The following is a 24,963-nucleotide window of genomic DNA, read 5'->3' as shown; positions in this document are numbered from 1 at the left end:
AAAACAAACACACACTCTCGCAGTGAGCAAAAATCAGATGTCACAAAAAATCTACTGCCAACTAGGAAAAAGAAAATCATACTGCATTGTTGTATCATCAGATCTCTCTCTATCAGGGGAGAACAGTCATGGGTGTGTCATGTAAAGAATAACCCAGAAAAAACTTTTCAGACATTTTACCATTAGGATTTCAATTGCCCTCACCACACATTAAATAACCAACCTTTGTTTGGTTTGACAAAGAAGGTGAGTTGCCCCCCTTTAATTGCAAGGGTGACTTTTCCACCTGCTCACAGGAAAGGGGTCATTGCCCTTTTAAAGCCCTCCCCTGCCTCCAAGATTACCTGTTCCACATAAAAAGTAGAGAGAAGTCAGCCAGACCAGGTCAGCAGACATCTTGTCCTCTCTCCCACAGGTGACCGGATGGGGTCCAGACCTCTTTTACCTGGAGCAAGTGAGCAGTACTCAACCTCCCACTCATGTAAGTAGTTAAAATACAGGTTTTCTCATGATCTGTTGCAGTCATTACCCTAGATACTTCTTTCTCAAGGGGGCTGGGAAGGAATTTTTCTCTCACTACCAGATTGGGGTAGGCAAGATGTGGGTTTGGTTGTTTTGTTTTGGGGTGGGGAAAGGGTGGCCTTCCCTACTGCAGGTTAGGGGCCTATTAGGTTAGGAAAGGGGCATTAGGCTATACTGTCACAATTCATTATGTAAGCTTGTGGCAAATGTCCTATGTATGTATTCTGCAGGGAATGGACATGGTGATCAGATAAAAAGGACTAGTAAAGGATTTAAGGGAGGTATTCTTTAAAGAATCAGAGAAAGGGGGGTTGGGGCTTCTACAACTGGTATGGAGAGGAGTCAACCCCCACCACTCCTTTATAGCCCCCCTTACCCCATACAAGGGGAGAGCAGCGGGTTGGCTGGGATCAGGATATGAGTAAGGGGGAAGGCTGATGGCAGCCCCAAAAGTATTTGGTAAGAATTATAGAATTACCTGCACTGTAAAATTTTATCTGATGGTTAGTCCCTGATATTTAAGAGTAGAGTTGTGGTCTAATTAAAGCACATCCAGTGCTGGACACTGCCTGGATGGTTCGACATGGCTCATCAGGGTGTGACACTGTGGTGGCCTCAAATGTTTTTGGATGTTTTAAGGTCCTGGACAGTAGCTCAAAAGACACAGTATAGCTGTGTAAAAACTAAAACTATCCTTTGAAAATCAAGAAGGGTAGCAGTGCTATACCACATAAAATAAACTGCTCATTATTTTCTTGAAGTCAAACCATTTAAAAATAATCTAAGATGTTTTTCTCTTTTTCAACAAATAGTACCTTAAAGCCTCCAGTCAGGAAATCATCCCTGTTCAGAAAAGTGCTTAATAATGTGCTTAGTCCCATTGAAGTCAATAACCCCATATCAGTGTTTTCTTACATAGGGACGGATTTAAGCATGTTCTTATGTGCTTTCCTGATTAGGAGCCCAAAAACGTAAGGATTAGTTCTGCATACAGTAACTACTGGATAAGATTTACAAAAGTGCTCAGCATTGGCCTAACTATGCTCCCATTGAAATGAATGCGCGTTTACCATTGACTTTAGTTGGAGCAGAGTCAGTCCCGTGCAGAACATTTAAAAAAAGCATATATTTTTTTTCTCATAAGCAGAGTCACTTTGTAGTACTCTACTTAGAACAAAGTATATGAGCAGTAGTAACAGTTTGCAGGTTTGAGTCCAGAATTCTTACGTTAGGAAAGAACTTACAACTTTAGTCTTTCCCCTCACAGACCATTACTTGAATTTCAAGTGATACTGATTCCACAATAGTGGAAGTAGATTTCATTCCAATGGTTGATTTTACCATCTAACATTTTTGTATTATTTAAATTCAGTTTTTTAGTTCAATTTAAAATTTCTGAGCAAGGTTCAGGGTAATGATTTTTTTTTTTAATGAATCTTTGATAAAAACATGTTTTGCTTTTCGTATCTTATAGGCATTTATAAATGTTTCACCAGTTACATACTGGCAAGAAATATATGCATGAAAAGAGTCTAATGGCATCTATTATTATGTCATTAGATACTCTTAATAGGTGTATATTTCTATGACATTGTTTCAACTATTAGAGAATAAATTATAAACAAAATATTGACACCTTTATATATAATGTATTGAAAATGTTGTAAATACAATATGCACATACTTTGCATAATATGCCCATGTGTTATGTTTATATATACCACATCCACATAACCAAAAACAAATATGCATGCACTGTATTCTTGTATGCTAACAGAACATTGATATGCCACTATATATAAATGTGGACTTAAAAATAGTATAATATATGGTGGACTTAAAAATTGAAAATATTTTTAAATAATTCAGTGTATTAGGTTACAAATTTTAACAGAGTTTTCAAAATGTAATTAAAACCCCCAAAACTTTTATAAAAAGTTTAAGCTTGGTCAGTTTTGTCACTGATTCAGCATGAATGTTTTTAATTTAACAATGAGGTTAATATGTCTCCCTGCATATGGCAATGATTTGAATACCTTAACAAAAATCACAAGCATAGCAAAACGTTTTCACATGCAAGTAACTATTAGGATCATAAATTTAGCATCTGTCAAATTATTCCAGCCATGGTGTACTGGAGTTTTAATATTAATCTGAAATCTGCAGTATATGCAGTAACTACATTAGCTGCATGGATGCACATGTGTGTATTACATATTTCCACATGCTGAGAACATCTTCATTTCACCTTCCATGCTTAGTCTCCATCCAAAGGTGAACATTTTTGCTAATTTTAAGTAAAAGCCCTTCCACAGTTTTTCTGTTATGTCCATGTACAAGAAAACCAACACCTTTCTCTCTCTAAAATGTTGCCATATTTCTTTTCAACATGGATAGCTCAAAAACGGCAGAATTTGAAATTTGACGTGGAAACACTTCTCATTGAAGAGTAGCATATATCCATGACTAAGTTAAAACAAGACTGGTTGAAAAATGAACAGAATTGTGAATGTTTGAAAATGTCATATTCTGCATTTGAAGAACAGATTTTTAGTCACGGCGAAATTCTGATAACGAGCATATACCCTGAGTGTCAGTCATATGCGAGTGGCCCTAGAGGAGCAGACTCCTTGTCTGTCTCTGGGTATCTGGACTGCAACTTCAGCGTGGCCAATAAAGCAAAATTTGGGCTGGAGTAGTAACGTGGCCACAGCTCCTCCCTGATATATGTGTATATGGCAGTGGAATTATGTAGTAGATGGACCAACTGGACAATGGCTTGTACTGAGCAGGTCTTTCCTCTTGCCTTTTGTCATAAATCTAAGAATCTGCAGTTAGAGATACAGTGGCCCTTTTTGAGTTCTTTGAAAGATGTTCATGCTTCAGTTGTATTTTATTAGTGGGGCTGGGCAGAAAACAAGAAATCTGTTTAGCAGAAAAATACAAAATTTTGTTTCTGATACAAACAAAACCAAGAACTATAAATGTTTCATGAAAAAATGAGAGAGAGCGCCCCAGAATAGCCAAGTGGTGAGGGAACTCACCTGGAATGTGGAGACCCAGATTAAAGTCTTTGCTCCAAACCAGACAGAACAGGGATTTGAATCTGGGTCTCCCACATCTAACACGAGGGCCCTATCCACTGGGCTGTTGGTTATTTCTGCAGTACAGTGGTCTGTGTCTCTCGTTTTTTCCATCCTCGACCTGAGAAGCCTTTCCTGATAAAAGTGTTGTTGAGACCAATACTTCTCTGCAAAAAGTTTAGGTTTCAACAAATTGTCATGTTCTATTTAAAAAAAAATGTTTTGGTGAAATATTCCTGACCAACTCTAGTTATTAGTAATTCAGTTATGACTGGTGTTATGCTACTACATGCTCTCCTAAGGAAACTAGGAGACATCAGTCAACCAGGTTTCTGAGTGGAATATTTTTTATCCTGTTTTTCTTATTTCATTTTCCCCTACCCCTTTCTCTTTCCTTTTTCTTTCTTCAATAAGTATGATAATATGGAACATATGCATGAAGGCAGTATGGCTGATGGAAATGAGTATCTAGAAATGCAAATTACCACATCTGAAGTGGAAGAAAACCTTTAAAGAGCTTAATGCACTCAAATCATGGGGACCGGATAACTTCCGTCCCAGATACTGAAAGACTAGCACAAGAGATTGCTAGTCTGGTAGCAAGTATTTTTAATAAAACTATCTGTTTGGGGGTACTACAATGTGACTGGAGAATAACTAACATTGTACCTATATTTAACAAAGGCAGAAAAAGTGATCTGAACAATTACAGACCTGTTAGTCTGACTTCAGAAGTAGGCTTGGCTTTAGAACAAATTGTGAAGGAAAGACTAAAATTAAATTCATAGAGGTGAATGGTAAAGGAGATGTGACACAACGTGGGTTTACTAAAGGTAGAACCCAGTTTCCATCTTTGAGAAAATAACTGAATTTTTTATATAAGTGAAGTGCAGTAGATCTAATTTACTTGGACATCAGCAAAGCATTTGATATGGTGCCACATGGGAAATTATTTGTTAAATTAGGAAAGCTGGGGATCAGTACAAGAACTGTAAGATGGATAAGGAACTGGCTAAAGGGGAGAAGACAATGAGTTGTGCTGAAAGGCGAATTATTGGACTGGAGGGAGGCTACTAGTGGAGTTCCTCAATGATCAGTCTTGGGAACAATCTTATTAAATATTTTTATTAATGAAAAGTTTGCTGATAATGCAAAGTTGGGAAGCATTGTTAGTACAGAGGAGGTCCAGAATATTATATAGGAAGAGCTAGATGGCCTTGCAGATGGGAGTGAAAGAAATGAGATGAAATTCGGTAGTACAAAGTGCAAGGTTAAGCATTAGGGTCTAATAATAAGAATTTCTGCTACAAGCTAGGGGCTTACCAGTTGGAAGTGGCAGAGGAGGAGAGAGACTTGTGTGTATGGGTCGATCATAGGTTGACTATGATATGTTATGCAGCCATGAAAAAGGCAAATGTGATCCTAGGGTGTATCAGGCAAGGAATTTCTAACAGAGGTAGTGAAGTATTAATGCCATTGTACAAGACACTTGTAAGACATCATTTGCAATACTATGTTCAACCCTGGTCACCCATTTTCAAGAAGGATGATTTTAAACTGGAACAGATGCAGAAAAGAACTAGTAGAAAGACCTTCCATCCCTTGATCAATCTTATGAGGGGAGACTGGATGAGCTTAGCTTGTTTAGTCTATCAAAAAGAAGGCTGAGAGGGGATATGATTGCTCTCCATAAATACAATAGGAGGGGAGGAAAATACCATAGGGGTGAAGTGCTATTTAAGCTAAAGGACAATGTTGGTGCAAGAACAAATGGATATAAATTGGCCATGAACAAATTCAGGGTGGAAATTAGAAGACAGTTTCTAACCATCAGTGGGGTGAAGTTCTGGAACTGCCTCCCCAATAGGAGTTCTGGGAACAAACAACGTAATTAGTTTTAAGAGTAAACTGGACAGATTTATTACTGCAACTGTATGACAGGGTTGGTTGTGATGGTAAGGGGCAGAGCTCAACAGTTCTGGGGCTTACTTCCAGTTTAAGTTTTATGTTTCCTAAAAGATCATTCTTCAGGGTTTCAGCTGGCCACCTGCAGGTGTCGGGAAAGGATTCCCCGCTCTGGTGTCTTCGGGGTTTTTTTTTTTTTTTTTAAATCTCTTTCCTCTGAAGCATCAGGGATAGCCACAGCTGGAGATGAGGCATTAGACAAGGAGGCCAGCTTCTAAGGTGACACTGAGCATTCTCTCTCTCAGGTGTTTGGACAGCTGATTCTTGCTCATATGCTCAGGGTCTAACTGATCACCATATGTGGAGGCGGGAAGGAATTTCCACCAAGTTCAGATTGGAAGTAACTTTGTTGAGTTTTTGCCTTTTTCTACAGTGTGTGGGTGTTGGATACTTGCCAGGATTATGTGGGTATATCTCATTTAATCATTTCCCTGCCATTGTGAGGGCCTTGGGCACCGGTGTGTCTTGGTCTCTCCTATTCTCGTCTGTGGTACATGATAGTCTGATCTCCTGTGGGCTGTAATACTTTGGTCTAAAATTGGTTGTTGGGTGTAGTGTGTGGGTGGTAGGTGGTGCTGGTGGCCTGTGATATACAGGAGATGATCTGGTTGACCTTTCGACCTCAAACTCTTTCTGAAATTTAGAAAACTACATTCATGTTTTGACTGGATTGGGCAAGGCCATTGAGTGCATTCCTTCCTAGTGCCATAAAAGCCTCAATTTTCTGAACTATGGGCACTTGGGAAGGCACAGGCCTTTTGCTCCTGAGGGGTTTGTATGATTAAGGTCAACGACAAAACAGCAATATTATGTCATGAAGGGAGACAGTATGAAGAACCATCAAACAATCTTGCTTAAGCAAACTCCTCACTGATATTCTATTCAGTATCTATTCTAGTGTATGTTTGATGACTAGTTTACCTTAGGAAGCTGAGAAGAGTCTCTGTTCATTTCAGGGTCCCTCTGCACAAAAAAGTAGCAAATGTGAGCTGCTTTCTATTTGGGCTTTTAATCTCAAATGTGAACTCCTATTGGCTGGTTTGCTTGAAGGAAGAGGATCAATACAAGCAGACAATGCAGGGGGAAAAGGGTCAGTAGTGGCAACTCAACATACAAAAGTTTGTAGATTGTTTTAAACATTAAGAGTGAAATTCTGGCCCCACTGAAGTAAATAGCAAAACTATCATTGACTTCATTAGGACCAGAATTTAACTTTGAGTTGTGGAAACAAGCAGTGCTTGCTCAGTAGGGTATGCAGGACATTAATAGAATGAACTGAGTTCTCTGCTTTAAAATCATAGGAAACTTTGAAATTACCAGTCTGGCTCAGACCTGAAATCAGTTTTGTGTGGTATCTCGACTTTTACAGTAGCCAGTACCGGACACTTCAGAGGAAGGTGCACGAAACTACACAGGAGGCAGATGTGGAAAAATCCATCCACATAAGTCTTTTTCATACCTAATAGTTAAACCAGTCTCTAAGGCTTGAAGCATAGGGCTTTATATCCCTTCCAAAAAATGTTCTTAGCATTAACTGTTAGTACTGTGAATCTTCTTGTCATATAGATACATGTCTAATACCGCTTTGAATAATCTTGTTAAATTCTTGGCTTCAACAACATCCTGTGGCAATGAGTTCTACAGTTTAATTATGCACTGTGTGAAAATTTATTTCTTTTTATCAGTTTTGAATTTGCTGCCTTTTGATTTAATTAGAAGACTCCTTGTATTATGAAACAACTCTTTTCCATATCATACTTTTACTTTGTCTGCTCTTACTTGTCTTTTTTCAAAGGTAAATAATCCCAGTCCTTTCAATTTCTCTTCATATGAAATGATGAGAATCCACCAAGAGAGGAAGAGAATGAGGAAGTTTTTACACTTGTTTCTATCTGGAAACAGCAATTGGTTGTTCAGTTTGAGTAGTACAGTATTTAATTCATTATTTTAGTGGCATTATCTTAGTGTCTTCAATTTGTTATATAATCATACTGAAATTGCTGAAGAAGGGAGCAATTGTGACTATTCTTCAAATAAACAGGTGTGTCATCTGTTTGAGAATGGAAATCAAAACTTTGTCTTTGGATTGCTTCATCCAAAGGAACCATGTAAATGCTGAATTGCCTTAGAAGACACCAGAGGAGCCTGGGAAGGGAGTAGAATTAAAGCTAGCAAGAGGACGAAATTGCAAATGGACAAACAAATAAAATTGAAAACAAGAAAGTGTAATTTGCATAAAATGAACATAAAATTCCAAACAATTCCCCCTAGTTGCACAGTCAATGTTCCACATATAGCTTGATATGTTCTGCAGCACAGGAGTTGAGATGTTCTATCAACGTAAGGAATAGATCATTTACACTCTTCACTAATGCTGACTGTTATCTTTTCTCAGGAAAATTGTTGGCTGCAGCCCATTCAACCACTTTAGCAAGGACAAATTAAACCTCTGACAATGAAGTAAAGTACATCAGGATGCCCTGCCTTAAGTTCAAAACATTTGGGTTTCAGTGGGACTGGAACTATGCCAGTACTAGGAAACAAATAGCTTGCATAATAAATAGGATGAGCTTATGGGCATACTGATTTAGAACATCAATGGGCCAAGACTCAAGAGTACACATTTACATTATTGACTCATTCCCTGATCTTGCTCTGTAGGACAGTATTACAATCTGAAAACCTAGGTCAGAGCATGGCTTTGCCCATAAATGTTCTCAGAACAATACTGATCCATTTCAGAATAATCCAAACATTGAGATCCAGTAGTTCTTAGTGTAGAATCTACATTAAATAAATTAAAAATAATCTAATCTATTATGGCTATCCTTGATCAATGTGCACTCTTAACCTACATGGGTGGTGAGCAAAAGGCAACCACAGTCATATGTGTTGCCATGTGTATGAGGCCAACAGCCAGAGCCAAAGTAGAAAGTAGAAAACAATGAACAAATGAGCCACTGCGTTCAAGACGTGGAAAAAAATATTTACCATGAATTAGCAAAAAAACCTTAAGGAGTCAACAAGGTTAAAACAACTCTGCAAGACCAAAATGCCTACAAACCACAAAACAGATGCTGGCATTACTGTAAAGTGCAGCTGTTCCATGTGCAGAGCATCGGTTTGTGTAGTGAATGTGTTTTTTGTAGCTTGGATTCTCATATACAACTTCCCACCACAAATATGGGAGGCACAAGTGCACCTACCCATAACATTCCATTGAAGCAACTCTGTGAAAGAAGCTTTTGGCCTTACTATCTCTGATATAAACAACCAGAAAAGTTGATAGGAACTCCTTATGTCTCACCTTCACTAGACATCAGCTCAATATACTCCTCTACTTAAGAGAAGTGTTTCTTTGGCCTTTGGCCTACCATGTAGGAAACATTTTCCACGCCACCACAAGTTAAGTTTGCGCATGAATAAAAATAATTACATGTAATTCACTCTGCCTCATACTGAGTAGTTGTTAATGCTTGCATCCTTACGCACAAATGGCCAGGATAAAAAAGAACAGTCCCCAGGAGGAATATATAAATGTATGAGGAGACATGTACCAAATTGTAGTCTCCAACATGATGATGAGGTGTTTAGCAACCAGTATCATTACCATTACCTGTTTTACAATAGCACCAGTAGAGATCAGTGCTCCATTGTGTTGAGAATTGCACAGACACAGGATGAAAAAAGGGCATGCAAATAATAAGCAGAATGATTAGAGTAGTGGATGATAAAGGATAGGTTGGTTCCTTTTTGTTGTGTGCTTCTGAGGGTAGGGGTGGGAGTTTTGTTGTTTTTTTTTTTTAATGTTTTACAGATTGGGGATAAAGGGGGGATGCATGAAGGGATGACTTAATAGGCTTAAGGAAGCAGGAAAGACAAAGGAATAGGAAGAGTGAAATTGAAGGGGCAGAGATGAGGATAGGGAAAGAGCAGATTGGGGAAGGAAGAAGGCAGCTGAGGGACTGTGAAGGATGTGGTGGAGGCAGTCAAAACAAGCAGTCAATCAGCAAACAGAATATGTCCAAACCTTAAGTGAAGGCAGCAGAGTGTGAGGATGTCTCCTATGTCCTGGGAGCTATGAAGAGGTGCTTGGTTACCTGCTCCTGTTGGGGTAGCCTCTAATTTCTAGGACTGGCTCTGCCCCTGTTTTCCCTTCCCAAAGCTCATGTGGAAGAGGGGCTTGCATGTGACCTAATGCCTCTGGAAGAACCCCTAAAATCCTAATGACGTTTGAGCCCAAAGGAAGTAGGGGTTAGAACATGTTTCCTCCTTATTCCTGCTAGAAGGCAGAGATTACTTGTTGTCAGTAAAAGGTGCTCTTATTAGTTTTTCTGTGCTCCATATTCTGCTCATCATTTTTTTTTATTTTGGACTTACACATTCTGGCACATTTTCCTGCATTGTGCAGGATTAGTTCTTTTATTTCTCTGATCAGCTTAGCAGCCAAGATGCTGAGAATATGACTCTTTCCTGACACTTTTCTACTTTTGGAGGATGAGAATGTGACACCAACCGTTCCTTGCTGTTTCTAAGAACTGCCAGCTCAACCATCAGAGCAGTCTGATTTTTGGCATCCAACCAGACCTAACCTACTTTGAAACACCTTTCCCACTATCTTTCCTTCTGACATCTCCTTAGCTCCAAGAAGCCTATGTGACCAATAGTCTTTTATTGGCCACCAGTGTATGCAAAGTGGGTGTCCTCTGACAAGAATGCCCAGGGAGCAATGGGAAAAGATTCTTAAGTGTAGATTTTTCACTGTGGAAACCCTGTGCATATGGCTCCATTACCAAACACTCCAACATCATCTGGTGTTTTTGCAAATAGCTCTCTCCTCCTAATGTCTCTGTGGATGCTGCCTTCCCACTAAAGAATGAAAGCCCCACTCACAAGTACCATTGTTTCTATAGCCTTTACCGCAGGAGGGTTTTGGCATCAGAAACATTTTTCAGCAGAGCAGCTACCATGGATTTTTCCCTCACTTATTCCTCTAGATTAGCATATGTGCATGTTACGAGAAAACATTTTCAGGTAAAGAATGAAACCTGTATCACAATGGCTTTGAACCTGCTTGCTCCCCTTTTAAAACTGCCTTCAAATGCTGGAAAGAAAGGGAAAGAAATAGAGGAGGTATAGTTCCTCAGGAAATGTGGACAAAGACAAAATTCACCATTGGATCTATTTCTTACGCATTGTAAGCACTTTCCCTTTAAAATTTGTTGTTTTTAACACCTCTAAAGCGTATTTTAAAAAAATCGAAATGTTTCATAACGGCAGAATTTTCTTCCATTTCTACATATGAAAACATCTTTGTTTTTTTTAACCTTCTGCACATGATATATCACATTTGATCCATATATCAAAATCCCCAATTATGAAAGCAGCAAGTATGCTGATTTTTATGAAGACAAACTGGGATTGTAGAGAACTTGTACATAAAACATCTAGTGAGCACCGCCCTTAAGTAAGTTGTGTTGGATGTCAAATTGATAAAGATGGGACAGGAAAGACTTGGATGGTGAATAAGTGAAATAAAAATGAAACTGTTTTTAACTGCAGTTAATTTGTGTTTCTAATTAATTAATTTGGAAATGCATGTTTACGAGTTCAAATGACCTTTAAGATCAAGGCCAAGAAAAAAAAACCTCTATTTTTTTGTTAACATGACCGAGTTTAAATGTAGTTTATGCTATTTGCTCTTTTATTCTGAGGATCTAATAAGTTAATGTTTGTGCTTTTTGAAGCATTAATAGCAATCAAGAAAGTACAAATTAAAAGAGGTTCAATTGTATATACTTTTGGAAATGTTTCACATAGACTTTACTGATGTTAACTTGTGCATGTTTGCATTATGTGAGACAGCACAATAAATACATTCATTAACTGACTAATTAAATGTGAAGAGTCTTTCTAGAAGACTATATTAGTATTTATATGCTGAAAATAGTTGCATACTTTAATGCAACTGATTTGTAGATCAGTTTTAAGAAGCACCACCTTCTTTGAAACAACTGTATATAGATATAGTATTATTTTGAGTATCATTTTAGTGGTTATTTTTTATTAATTGTATGCATCTTTAGAGTCCATTTTTAAGTAGAGCAATTTGTGAGATTGTCTTTTTCAAACAGAATGGAGTGGAATATAAATTAACATAAATAAAAAGTATTCATCTAAAAGATGTTCCAGATAGAACTCTTTTCCTTTCTTGTTATTGAATTAAATTCAATTTTATCATATTACTGTTCACAGAGTTTAGAATTTTAATTTATATTCCGAACTGGCTTCAGCAAAACAATTGAAGGTTTGTACCAGCAGGTATCATACAGAGCTAACGTTAGTGAACTCTGTAAATTCACACAGAGATTTAAAAAAATCAACATTTTACCCAAAGTAAAATAAATTACTTGTACTTACCTGGAATATACTGTATATACATTTTAAATAAATTTCTAATTGCTTCTATTTTTCTTACACTTCCTAAGCAGTATTCAAATGGCAACAGAAAACAACTGACACATCAGACGTATTCCAGCTGATCCTCATATCCACTATTTCTTTTCTTCTCTAAATATAACCCTTCACCTTTGCTTCTTCCTTTGATTCAATGGCACTGGAGTCTGGATTTCATGACATGACAGACAAATGAAAAATGTACTATCATTTATTGTAGGAGCTAGTGCAAAGGGACAAAAAAGATTAGAGTCTGAATTTGTCTAGCTTCAGTTTCCCACCATTAGATGTTGTTATGCCATTGCCTTTTTAGATTAAAGAGTTTTGCTATCAGAATTTCTCTTCCAGTTTAGGTACCATGATTAAGTTACCTCTTAATCTGCTCTTTGATAAACTGAATAGAATGAGCTACTTAAATCTCTCCTATAAGGATGAATTTTCACACCTTGAATCATTGGTGTTGCTATTTTCTGAACTCTTCCAGTTTTTCAACATTCTTTTAAAAGTGTGGACACCAGAACTGGACAAAGTATTCCAGTAATGGTCTCACTAAGAAGTAACACCACCTTCCTGCCTCTATTCAATATTTCCCAACCATCATAGTCTCAATCTTGGTCACAGTATTGTACTGGGAGCTGATGTTCAGTTACTTATCCCCCACGACTCCAAGTCTTCTATGGAGTACTGCTTTCAGTCTCCCATCCATCAAGTGTGCCCTATATTCTTTTTGACTAGATGTGGGACCTTGAATTTGTCAGTAGTAAAACACATGTTCAAGGGAGCCCAGCCACAAGCAATCCAAATTGCTCTGTAAAAATGACTTCCCTAATCGTTAGAGAGACAAGGTGGGTGGGGTAATCTTTTATTTGACCAACTTGTGCTGATGAGAGAGAAGTTTTTGAGCTTACACAGAGCTCTTTCTCAGGTGTACCTCACCCACCTTCTCTCTCTAATATTCTGGGACCGACGTGGCTACAACAACACTTCCTTAATCATTATTTACCACTCCATCAACTTTTGTGTCACTTGCAAACTTTCCCAGCAATGATATCCTATTTTTTCCCAGATCATTGATAAGGATATTGAATATCATTGCACCAAGAACTCTTTTCTACAGGACACCATTAGAAACATCCTCAATGGATGATGATTATGATGGTTTACAGTTACTTCTTGAGATCTCTGTTAACCAATTCTTAATTTATTTAGTATGTGTTTTTGTATAGTACTATTTTTTAAATCAGATTATGTAGTACCAAGCCAAATGGTTTATAAAAGTCTAAATAAATGTTAATATAGTTACCTACTTGTACTCTCAGGAAAAAATCAAATTTGTTTGACAAGATATATTTTCCATAAAACCCTATTGATTAGCATTAATTATGCTACTGTCCTTAAATTCTTTACTGATTGCATCACATGTCAGCCTTTCTGTGGTTTTATCAGGATCAATTGGGTAAGCAACCTAAGAGGCTAATTGACCTATATTGATAGTTTCGTTATCATGAGTGTTTTGTCAGGGATTTCTGTGTGCAGATGTTACTTTAGTATGGAAATTCAGTTGAGCGCATTTGGCAGATTTGCTGTTCTTGTGGTAAATTGAGAAATAGCTTTGTTAAGAATACATATTAAGAAAGAGGCATTGTGTTGTGGTGAGGATTATTCACTCCATAGTACTGCTCCACAAAAGTAAAAAATTAAAACAAGTTTATGCAAGGCCCTCTTGGTTAAAGTAAACCAATTACATGCATTTTAATAATGTTTGCTTACCTAATTAATTCCAAGTTAAATTTCTACATGGTTGGGGAACTGGCAGTCTCCAAAAATCAACAGAGGTGCTTTTGCTGACATTCTCCAGATATTCTGTTTTGGGGATTGGAGGCAGTACGTTTTCAGTCAAATGTCCTCAAATTGTGGAACTCACTTTCTCTGATGCTTTACCAGAGCCCATATTTACTACTATTCAGAGTATAATGCAAGACATCTCTTTGGCTAAGCATATGATAGATTATGGAAGCTCATAGGTTTAGTTATGATTGACTGAGGCAGTATGGGGAGGGGAACTATGGTGTCTTTTATGGTCAGTTTAAATGTATGAGATGCTCCATTTGATCCAAGAAATGCATTGGGCACCAACAATGGCAGTGGGGTATAAAAATATCAGTTAATAAACAAAAGTGCACCAAAGTAGGAAGTTATTCAGTTTAAAATTTCCTTATTTGACATTTTATCTATGGATTTCTCCACTTCTGCTTGGGTTGTAATACTTACACAGTTTAATTACAATTTCTAGATGGACCAAGTTAATGACCAAGTGTTGTGTTGGTATGCAACAATTGATTGATAAAATGGTTGTGAAATTTGAGCCACTCGAGGCTAATCAGAAAGAAACTACTTACTAGCTAGCTACTTTGGAAATGATACGAAGAAGATAAGGATGAGATTAAAACTGAATTTACGAAGAAAATCAAGACTAAAATTGAGAACTGAGTTGGTTGAAAATAAGATAATGTGAAACTGAGTATATTAATGAGAATCCAGGGACAAAATTAGTTAGATCCATTGATCTGGAAAGTTCTGGAAGATGCTTATCTGAGATACTGACCTTTTGGAACTTAATTATGGTTATTACTGCCCTATAAATACCTAAGACAGACAGCTTTAAGGCTGCAGTTTGTTTTAGTTGTCCCACCAAGAGTGAAGCTCCGTAGGAATGTCTCTAGGAATGATTTGAATCTGATCCAGCAAGCTGCTGAGCCTCTCTGATTGTTGCTGAAAACTGCTCCACTCCAGTCAATTGGAGTGAAAGATTCTTGGTACTTTTCAGGAGGCACTCAAGCTCTTGCAGGATCAGGTCCTTGAAAAGTGTTTTTTGTGATCAAAATAAGATTATAAAGGCTGCCATTAATTTAATGACTCCAACATTAAACTGTATCCCCTTTACTTCCTTGATGACTTGCCCCCACAAGTATCATGTAATGCATCATGCCAAGAAGCTTTTCATACAGAACTGCTTTATTCAGTTGCTAACATACATCTTTCCAATTCCATGAGTTCAATTCTAGCTTCTCTTTGTCAAACTTAAAATGACAAGACCTCTTTCAGAGAGCCAGTTGCTGAGCTTATTATGGACAACACATCTATATTAGCCAAAAGATGATGATAGTTTGATGGAGAAATTAAATGTTGACTAAGATAACTTGAACTCAAATATGTACTCCTTTTTCCAGTTGGCTAAGGACAGTTTTTGCTGGCCAGATCTATGCAGAACGTTTTTTCAAAGACTGAGACAGAAGAACTTTGCATCTAGTTTCTCCTGTTCCTGATGTCATAATAATCTGCATATGCTTTCAGAGTCACATATGCTTACCTTCGTGACAAAAGTAAAGTTTTAATATTTTTTACACCGGTTAGCCTTGTAGTTCCTACACAGCTATAAAAGAGTGAGATAGATTCCATTCTTTTATTCTACATCATCAATCGATGCATTTAAAGTTCTATTCTATTACACCTCTAGAGCACCATGTCATAGCTAAGTTGCACAGGTATCATCAAGGGTAGAATTTGGCCTCTTGGGTACACATTACTAGGGGTGATGCAGGAGAAGAAAAGAGTCTGGTCTGAGTTTCCAGGTTGGTATTTAGAAAAAGCAAATTTTTTTTCACTCAGAAGCTTAGTACATTCATTTGGAAATCATTGAGAGACAAACAGAATCCTGCAATGCCATTTTTACTATTACTATTCAGAGTGATTTTAGGAAGTGTCTACACATAGGCCAGTACTCACATAAAGCTTAATTCTCCCTCCTTTCAGAATTAAGGAGTGGGGATTTCAGGGAGACTGCTCTCATCAGTAAAGCTTTGACGAATGTGTCCCTTTCTTGGTGAAGGAGGAATGCTTTAGAGAAAATACTCCATCTTCCTATGTAACCATTTTGGCTTCCATGTGCACTGAAGATTTGTCAAATATGGTATGTGAGGCAGTCTTGTAAAATAAAAGATAATTTTAAGGAAGTATTTTGGACACGGACCCATTGTGTATTAACATGACCTTTATATTTTATTAGTTTTGATTACTATATCTAATTTGCAGTTTTGCTTTGTGGCATATTGCTTGACTTTGAGTTAATATTAAGTTTAGTGCACAGCCACAGATACTATATGAGTGCTTTCTCAAATTCCTAACCTATGTATTATTCTACCCACTTTCTACTTAGGAAAACTGAGGCACACGGTGGCTAAGCAACTTCCCCGAAGTCACAGAGTGAATCATTGGTATAGTTACCAATTGATCCAGGAAGTTCTGACTCCCAGTCCCTTGCTCTATCCACTAGACAAAATTCCTTGAAGACGTAGGTCTGTTTGGAGCACTGACACTTCCAGCCTCAATCTTTTTGGTACTTAATTTGTTAACTAAACACCACATGTGTGACACTTCTCATTTAACTACACTGAAAAACCATGGTACTATTCCAGTTCAAAGAACTGTTTTGTGAATAACAGTATATGGTATCAGCCACTTTGAGAAAAATGTGCCTCTCCTGAGCATTTCAGTAAATTAGTAAATTTCTAATTAAACTCATTAGGAATTCTTTACTTTTACTGGTCTCCATTGTACACTTCATACAAATATTTTCTTGGTCAAACTCTTTTATAGTACTTAGTCATTTTTCTTTTTGCTGGAAACTACATTTCACTCCAATAAAACATTGTCCCTAAAGCTAAACATATGGTAATAATAAGGAATAATATTGTTATTCAGGATTAATGTTCTTCCATAAATCCCATGTTTTATACTGATTATGACATAGGATTGGATGTGATGGTGCTCTTTTGCTTTAATTATTATGTTAATAACATAACTAGCATTAAAATACAATAAGAGGAAGACAGAATTCAGAACCACATTTACGGAAGTAATTGTTTCCAAACAATAAGCAAATTTTAACAGTTTATAGCCAAGCCTTGTACAACAAATATCATCTCTGAGTCTCAAGTCAAGGATATCCCTAATCTTCATCTTCTTCAATAATATTCATAGTCACAAGGAATCATTTATTTTTGATTTATTTCAAAAGTAAGTTCACAGACCCAAGGAAAGAAAAGGCTATATCCCTAAATTCTAGCTTTTGATATATTGGAAACAAAATGACTGCCTCAATGCTTTCATCCATGAAGGTTTACGTTAGAAGAACAAGTCTCCCCTTGGGTGTGTCTTAAGGTTTAGATTTGAGGAAAAAAATTCTTTAGAGTTGATTTTTTTTCTATTACTTTTAGGGGAGTCTTTTTGCTTTACTCCTCTTTGATCCTTCCATAAAATTACACACCCCTTTTTCTCTAGCAGAGACCTGCTTGACTTTGGCTGCTCTTTCCAATTTTCCTTGCTCTTTTTTAATATATTTATACATTTTTCTGAATACCAAATACTGTAAAAAGTCTTGAACATGCACTCTGTTGTGTAGGTTTCAGAGTAGCAGCCGTGTTAGTCTATATTCGCAAAAAGAAAAGGAGTACTAGTAGCAACTTAGAAACTAACCAATTTATTTGAGCATAAGCTTTCGTGAGCTACAGCTCACTTCATCGAATGCGTTCAGTGGAAAATACAGTGAGGAGATTTATATACACACAGAACATGAAAAAACGGGTGTTATACACACTGTAACGAGAGTGATCACTTAAGATGATTACTAACAGGAGAGCGGGGGGGGGCGAGGGGGAGGAAGAAAACCTTTTGTAGTGATAATCAAGGTGGGCCATTTCCAGCAGTTAACAGGAACGTCTGAGGAACAGTGGGGGATGGGGGTAGGGAAATAAACATGGCGAAATAGTTTTACTTTGTGTAATGACCCATCCACTCCCAGTCTCTATTCAAGCCTAAATTAATTGTATCCAGTTTGCAAATTAATTCCAATTCAGCAGTCTCTCGTTGGAGGGATAGGTTCCTGGGTTAGTGGTTTTGTTGTGAGGTGTGTGGTTGCTGGTGAGTATTCGCTTCAGGTTGGGGGGCTGTATGTAGGCAATGACAGGCCTGTCTCCCAAGATTTGTGAGAGTGATGGATTGTCCTTCAGGATAGGTTGTAGATCCTTGAGGATGCGTTGGAGAGGTTTTAGTTGGGGGCTGAAGGTGATGGCTAGTGGCGTTCTGTTGGGCCTATCCTGTAGTAGGTGACTTCTGGGTACTCTTCTGGCTCTGTCAATTTGTTTCCTCACTTCAGCAGGTGGGTATTGTAGTTGTAAGAATGTTTGATAGAGATCTTGTAGGTGTTTGTCTCTGTCTGAGGGGTTGGAGCAAATGCGGTTGTATCGTAGAGCTTGGCTGTAGACAATGGATCGTGTGGTGTGGTCTGGGTGAAAGCTGGAGGCATGTAGGTAGGAATAGCGGTCAGTAGGTTTCCGGTATAGGGTGGTGTTTATGTGACCATCGCTTATTAGCACCATAGTGTCTAGGAAGTGGATCTCTTGTGTGGACTGGTCCAGGCTGAGGTTGATGGTGGGATGGAAATTGTTGAAATCATGGTGGAATTCCTCAAGGGCTTCTTTTCCATGGGTCCACATGATGAAGATGTCATCAATGTAGCGCAAGTAGAGTAGGGGTGTTAGGGGATGAGAGCTGAGGAAGCGTTGTTCTAAGTCAGCCATAAAAATGTTGGCATACTGTGGGGCCATGTGGGTACCCATAGCAGTGCCGCTGATTTGAAGGTATACATTGTTCCCAAATGTGAAATTGTTATGGGGGAGGACAAAGTCACAAAGTTCAGTCACCAGGTTTGCCGTGACATTATTGGGGATACTGTTCCTGATGGCTTGTAGTCCATCTTTGTGTGGAATGTTGGTGTAGAGGTTTTCTAAATCCATAGTGGCCAAGATGGTGTTTTCAGGAATATCACCGATGGATTGTAGTTTCCTCAGGAAGTCAGTGGTGTCTTGAAGATAGCTGGGAGTGCTGGTAGCATAGGGCCTGAGGAGGGAGTCTACATAGCCAGACAATCCTGCTGTCAGGGTGCCAGTGCTTGAGATGATGGGTACACAACTCGTACCATATGTTACATTTTTGGTGAACCTCTTCTGTAAATCATTCTTTTCAGAAAGTTCCATGCAACAAGTTCTTTCAATCAGTACCTTCTGATGGTAGGTACCTTGCTTTTTTTCCAATGCAACCTGGTCCATCTTCTAAACAGGGATAAGAAAGCACATACAGTCTTCTATCTGTTGCACCTGCAGGTCATTGATTATTCAAACTTGTGATGTGTTCATGTTCCAGACCTTCAGATGCTTCATCACCCAGGCTCAGAAATTTTGGATTTCCCTGCAATATCACACTCATTTTCCCCTTGGACTGAGGCTGTGAATTCCATAGATTCCATGTTTACTTTAAAGGAACCTTTATAAATAGTCTCTTCTACTTGATAGTCTTGGTAACTGAAAAGGAAGAATTCTCCAGAGTGATTTTTTTTTTCCGGTTAACAGCATCTTTTGATGCCATGAGTGGCAGGAATCTGTGTGCATTGAAGAGACGGGGGAAGATTAATTTTTCTCAAGTCCCATGCTGATGAGTAAGGGATACATTTATACTGTTCCAGTATTATCTTGTGAAGTCTGGCATATGTAAGCTGATTTCTGATTCTAAAATCAGAGCCTCTATTTCCTTAGCCAGTTTGAAACAATTTGCTTATCCAGAGAAGATCAAGACATTTTGCTCAAAACCCAGTTCCCCTCCTTGTTAATTCTATGTCATGTTCACTGAAGTTCTTCAAAACCTTGTACAGAACATCAAACCTCCTAACTATAAGAGTATGTTGTTCTTTAATGCATGGAGAATTTTTTGATCCTGTGAATAGGTCTTTACTTGATATTTTATTTACTTAGTTTTCTAAGTAAGCATTCAGAGTTTTCACTAGTAAGATTTGCCTTGCAGCTAAATCTAATATGTACATTTGGATGATCACTCTTTTTACAAACCCTAGAGTTGAATAGTTTTGTCAAATTTCTTCTTCATATCTATTCCCAGTTAAAGGCTTCTAAGGATCTAAAGCGGGGTGGCCAACCTGTGGCTCCGGAGCTGCATGTGGCTCTTCAGAGGTTAATATGCGGCTCCTTGAATAGGCGCTGACTCCAGGGCTGGAGCTACAGATGCTAACTTTCCAATGTGCCGGGGGGTGCTCACTGCTCAACCCCAGGCTCTGTCACAGGCCCTGCCCCCACTCCATCCCTTTCCCCGAGCCTGCATGCTTCCACGCCTCCCCCCTCCCTTCCAGAGCCTCATGCACATGTGAAACAGCTGATTGCGGGAGGCACTGAGTGGTGGGTCTGCCAGCGGCGGGAGGTGCTGGAGGGCGGGAGCTGATGGGGGGGGCTGCTGACGTATTACTGTGGCTCTTTGGCAATGTACATTGGTAAATTCTGGCTCCTTCTCAGACTGATCTAAAGTTCCTTAGCATCAGAGGCTAATCTTAAGAAAATCACTTATTCTTTCATTCAAGTTTATTCATGAATGTACATAGTCTTTGTAAATGGTGTTCCTCTTATGTAACACCACTAATGAGATTCAAGCCATAATTTAAAATATGCTAAATGATGACTTTATCATGGAAATGTGATTTTTACTAAAATCCCTGTTTTTCATTTCTTTACCAATGCTTATTTCTTCTTACCCACTCTTCATTCATGTAGGCCATTAATTGGATTTCAACAAATCTTTTAAAGTTTTGTGGAGAGACCAAGAAACTTTTGCAGTTCTATCAGTGTCTGTCAAAGTAGAACGTGAAAGGAATAATTTCTTAGAATTCCACTTATGATACTCATTTCTGGAGGTCTGAATGCTTGCTTGAGTAGAAAAATGAAATATTTTTAGTTTTTATTATTTATTATTAGTATTGTCGCTAGAAGTCCCAGTCAGGGACCCTTGTACTAAGCTTTTGAGCATCAACATAGAAAGACAGCCCCTGTCCTGAGAGCTTATAGCTGAATGCCTTTGGGGTCTGTTTTCACAAGATGCTAAAGGCAAACATAGTCAGGTGGCACTTGGTGGTCAGTCCATTCTTTTTAATTCAGATTTCTTCCTGGGATACACATTTATATAAATCTGTCCTTCACACTTTACAAATATACACATGCCTCATCTTGTTGCATGGTTACATCTTTTCAGTTTCAAAGAATGCAAACCTTTTAGTCTGTGTTGCCTTTTTCTTCCAATGGGCATCCTGCATAATGGCCAGCTATTTCTATTGACCAAGTACAAGTGGTGACCCAGATGAGAGCTCTGTCCCATCACTTTGGGGGCAGCTTTCTCTCAGTATGACTAAGCACTAGAAGATTGAGAGCAGGCAACTGAATGCTCTGACCATTCAGAGGGACACATGCATGTTCCATTGCTATGCAGCCAAAGGCTGATGTCCTGCAGCTGGTTGAGAGGACGTATAACTATAAACTGGAACTCTGGACAGCTGAGGATGGTGTAATTTTTTTTAATTTGTTGTTGCTGCCTCACATGTTTGCAGACCAAGCCATTCTCTTTCCCACCAGCATTCCGTTGTGTGCAATTTGACTGCAAGAGAAGTTTAAAAAAAAAAAAGGCAGCAAAATACAATCTAACTATAGAAAAACTGCATATAAATGAAGGCTGCAAACTGATCTCACCATAATAAAACTAGGTACATCAGTTTAATGATGGGGAGCCTAACTGTGGTAGAGTTTTGGTACTTAGTTCATATAACTATCTAACATTTACAAAGAATTCCACTGGGTGACAGAGCCAGCTCTCCCCCTAAAATCTCCTTTAACACAAAGGGCTTTAAATACACTATCTCCTTCCCTGACAATCACCATCACTTTATTTGGTGTTTTCTTCTAGGCAAAGCCTGGTGACCTGGTATCTTGCTCCAGCATCTTTGGTGGATAAACTCCTCTTCAGAGTCTGATTGTGGGTCACCAAGGAGATCTACTATACCCCTCAAATCGTGACTGGGAGTGGAATAAGAAATAGTATCCCTCACATTATAGCACAGAACCACAAATTCCTGCTGCTCTATGCAGTTTTTTCCTGACTGGCTCAAAGACCGCACACAAACTATAACCATTCTTTCTGATAAAATGAGTCACAATGCCTTCTGCTAACTCTCCTGGCCACATGGGTTTCAGGAAACCAGACCTTGGACTGCAACTATTACTGATAACAATCAAATAATTCAGATTAAAATTAGAAGTAAGTAACATGAAAATTTTTCTCAACATCTTTGGTAAGTCCCATGGCAAGAAAATTGTGAAATTTAGCCAGGATATTTCGTAAGGCTGATCCAACATCATAACTTTTTTTGTAAACTTGAAGAAAAAGGTAGTTTTTGACACAATATATTCTGGTCCAAAATTTCTCCTAGGTCTAGTCTTTCATTATGATTTGTATAGCATTATTGCCAGCACCAGATGGTGAAAAATTATGAATCAGACCCTAAGAAATCATGTGATTGACTGCAAAATCATGATTTTTTTAAAATAATGTTTGGGGCTTATTTGCTTTCTGTTTTTTGAACTGTTAGGGTTAGTTTTCATAATTTTCTCTGAAATTACGATAGCTCAAAACTTACTTTTTTAATGCAGCTGAGTCATGTAATCATCTGACACAAGAATCAGTGTTTTAAGAAAAACACCAAGAATTGGCAACAAATTATGTATACAATGAGAAGTAGTTAAATGAGAGTTTTAGGGTGTGAGCGGGGTCCTAGTGGGGAGCCAGCTGTGGTCGCACAATTAGGGTAAACTGCAAAGAATGGGGCAGACAGTCCCCATAAACCTGGTGGATATTCCAATACTTAGATTTACCAAGCCAGCATAAAACAGCTTCTTTATTACCTTACTGTTTACTCAGAAGTCCAGACAACACAGTTTCCCCCCTTAAAGTGATCCAGCCTCAGGCCTCCATCCAGGTCCTCACATCAAATATGATGAAAATTTTTGTAAATCTTGTTTCATCATATAAAAGAAAAGGCTCTACCAATCCCAAAGGATCAGACACATTACCTCCCAGGTTATTGAATATTCCAGTTCTTACCCAAATACATGCTACAGCCAATTCTTATTAACTAAACTAAAATTTTGTAAAAACAAAAGAGAGTATGGTTAAAAGATCAATATACATACAGATATGAGTTCAATTCTTAAGATTCAGATTCATAGCAGAGATGGTGAGCTTTGTAGTTGCAAAGAATTCTTTTAGAAATAGTTCATAGGTTATAGTCCAATGTCCAAATATTATATTCAGGGCATACCAGCATAACTGGGACCTCAGTCTTGCAACTCAAACTTCCCCTGATGAAGTCTAAGCAGATATGAGATGACAGAATCAGGACCCAGGGGTCTTTTATACAATTTCATGTCCTCTTTGACAAGTTGGGAGTTCCTCTGGGAACAAAAGGTAATTAGGATGACTTTGAAGGAGGTACATCACCGGTGCTTAGCTATAGAAATTACAGGGCAATTTGCTTGTTCCTCTACCATTCACAGAATATTTCAAAGAGAGATGAATACTGAGATATCCTGTGTTTACAATTCATTTAAATGCTAGGATTTTTTTTTTATCTCTGAACTATCAGAATACAGCATAGACAGGGACTGTTGATTACATTGTCAACCCTACTCATACATATGTAAATACACAAAAACACAAACACTGTCTCCCCATTTGTCTTTTAAGTGTTGTTTATTCTGCAGGATGTTTAACCCTTTCTAGCCATGCGTCACATAGGGATGGGTGAATATCCCCACTATTTGGATGATTTTGTATTCAGGGGCCCTAGTATTTGGGAAGTATTTGTAGGCCCAAAATAATCTGCCCCTCCTTGATCCTAGGGAACAATGACTGGCCCACATTGTCTCTGGAGCTTTTTTTCATGGAATTGGCAAAGCAGGTATGCTTTGCGGTTTTGACTAATTTTTGGAAACCAGGTGGGTGAAGTAATATTACCTCATCCCCCTTCTCTCACTAATATCCTGGGACAAACACAGCTACAACAACACTGCAAACAACAATGGAAATAATTTTCAAAGAAGCAGGCAGCTTGCCTAGCTTATCCATTCTGCAGTGTGGAAACCAGACAAACAAACACTTCCAGCTAAATTTTCTGCTGGCATAATTGCCAGGTTTCACACAGTTCTCTCAAACAGTTGTTTTTGTTTTAAAAAATATAGTGTGTATGTAATATTGTGTGTGTTTATATTTATAAATTAGAAAGGTTAGTGTCTGATCTGCATTCTGTTCTTAAGAATTTCAAGTTCAGGCATATTTTATACAAAATGTAATTGCCTATACATTTATAGGCTCTTCTGGCTGGCTGCAGAGACCAAAAGTCATGAGTAATGTAAAAATGCTATGTTGCAGAGCAGAAGACACAGCCCAAGGGAGAAGGGGACAAAGATGGCTCTAAACCATAAGCTGTTCTCATTTATACTGTGTCCCCCCTTCCCCAACGCGGGCTGCCTGTGAGTTGGTCTGCAGCTTGCAGTAGCTGCGAATCACCATAGCATACACTATGGAGACTGTCATCCCACCCCTGACACACCTTCTCAGGCTCCTGACAGCTGACACAACATGTGCTATGGCTGGTGAGGCCTGGACAGGGGAAATTCTCCCTAGGCTGCCTGAATGGCTTTTTCACCCCTTTGCACCAGTGCTGCAACGTACAGGGGCCATAGCCAGAATCTCCTCTAGTATGTTTTTAGTAGATTTTTATCCTAGTAGTATTATAAATTGTTGGCAAACATTACAAAGAATAATTGTTCTCTCTAACTGTTAAAGTGTTCATGAAATGAGTCCAAAGAGGAACAAAGTGACATTCCCATAGCTGGATATTGTAAACCCCATGTTAAATACAAAGTAGAGCGCTTTCTTATCAGTGAAGTTGTTTTCCCAGATATAGCTAGCAAGTGAGTTCTTTTAAAAAATAAAA

General features: G+C 38.3%; 2 protein-coding genes across 10 annotated transcripts in view; one reads left to right on the top strand and one right to left on the bottom strand.

Annotated features, from left to right (window-relative positions):
- Positions 1–24,963, top strand: part of FAM227B (family with sequence similarity 227 member B) — a 180,548-nt gene that overhangs the window by 61,666 nt on the left and 93,919 nt on the right. For all 6 annotated transcript variants that reach the window (XR_012670256.1, XR_012670259.1, XR_012670258.1 and 3 more), the window contains exon 11: positions 416–481. Coding sequence is in view for 1 of the 6 variants with exons in the window: in XM_075133120.1 (XP_074989221.1) it covers positions 416–481 (66 nt within the window). In the remaining 5 variants the exon portion in view is untranslated. The remainder of the gene's footprint in view (positions 1–415; positions 482–24,963) is intronic.
- Positions 1–24,963, bottom strand: part of FGF7 (fibroblast growth factor 7) — a 107,314-nt gene that overhangs the window by 5,795 nt on the left and 76,556 nt on the right. The window lies entirely within an intron of this gene.

The sequence above is a fragment of the Caretta caretta genome, chromosome 10, assembly GCF_965140235.1.
Source record: "Caretta caretta isolate rCarCar2 chromosome 10, rCarCar1.hap1, whole genome shotgun sequence".
Classification (NCBI taxonomy): domain Eukaryota; kingdom Metazoa; phylum Chordata; order Testudines; family Cheloniidae; genus Caretta; species Caretta caretta.
The sequence above is the reverse complement of the archived record's forward strand: the minus strand, read 5'-3'. Positions and strand labels throughout refer to the sequence as shown.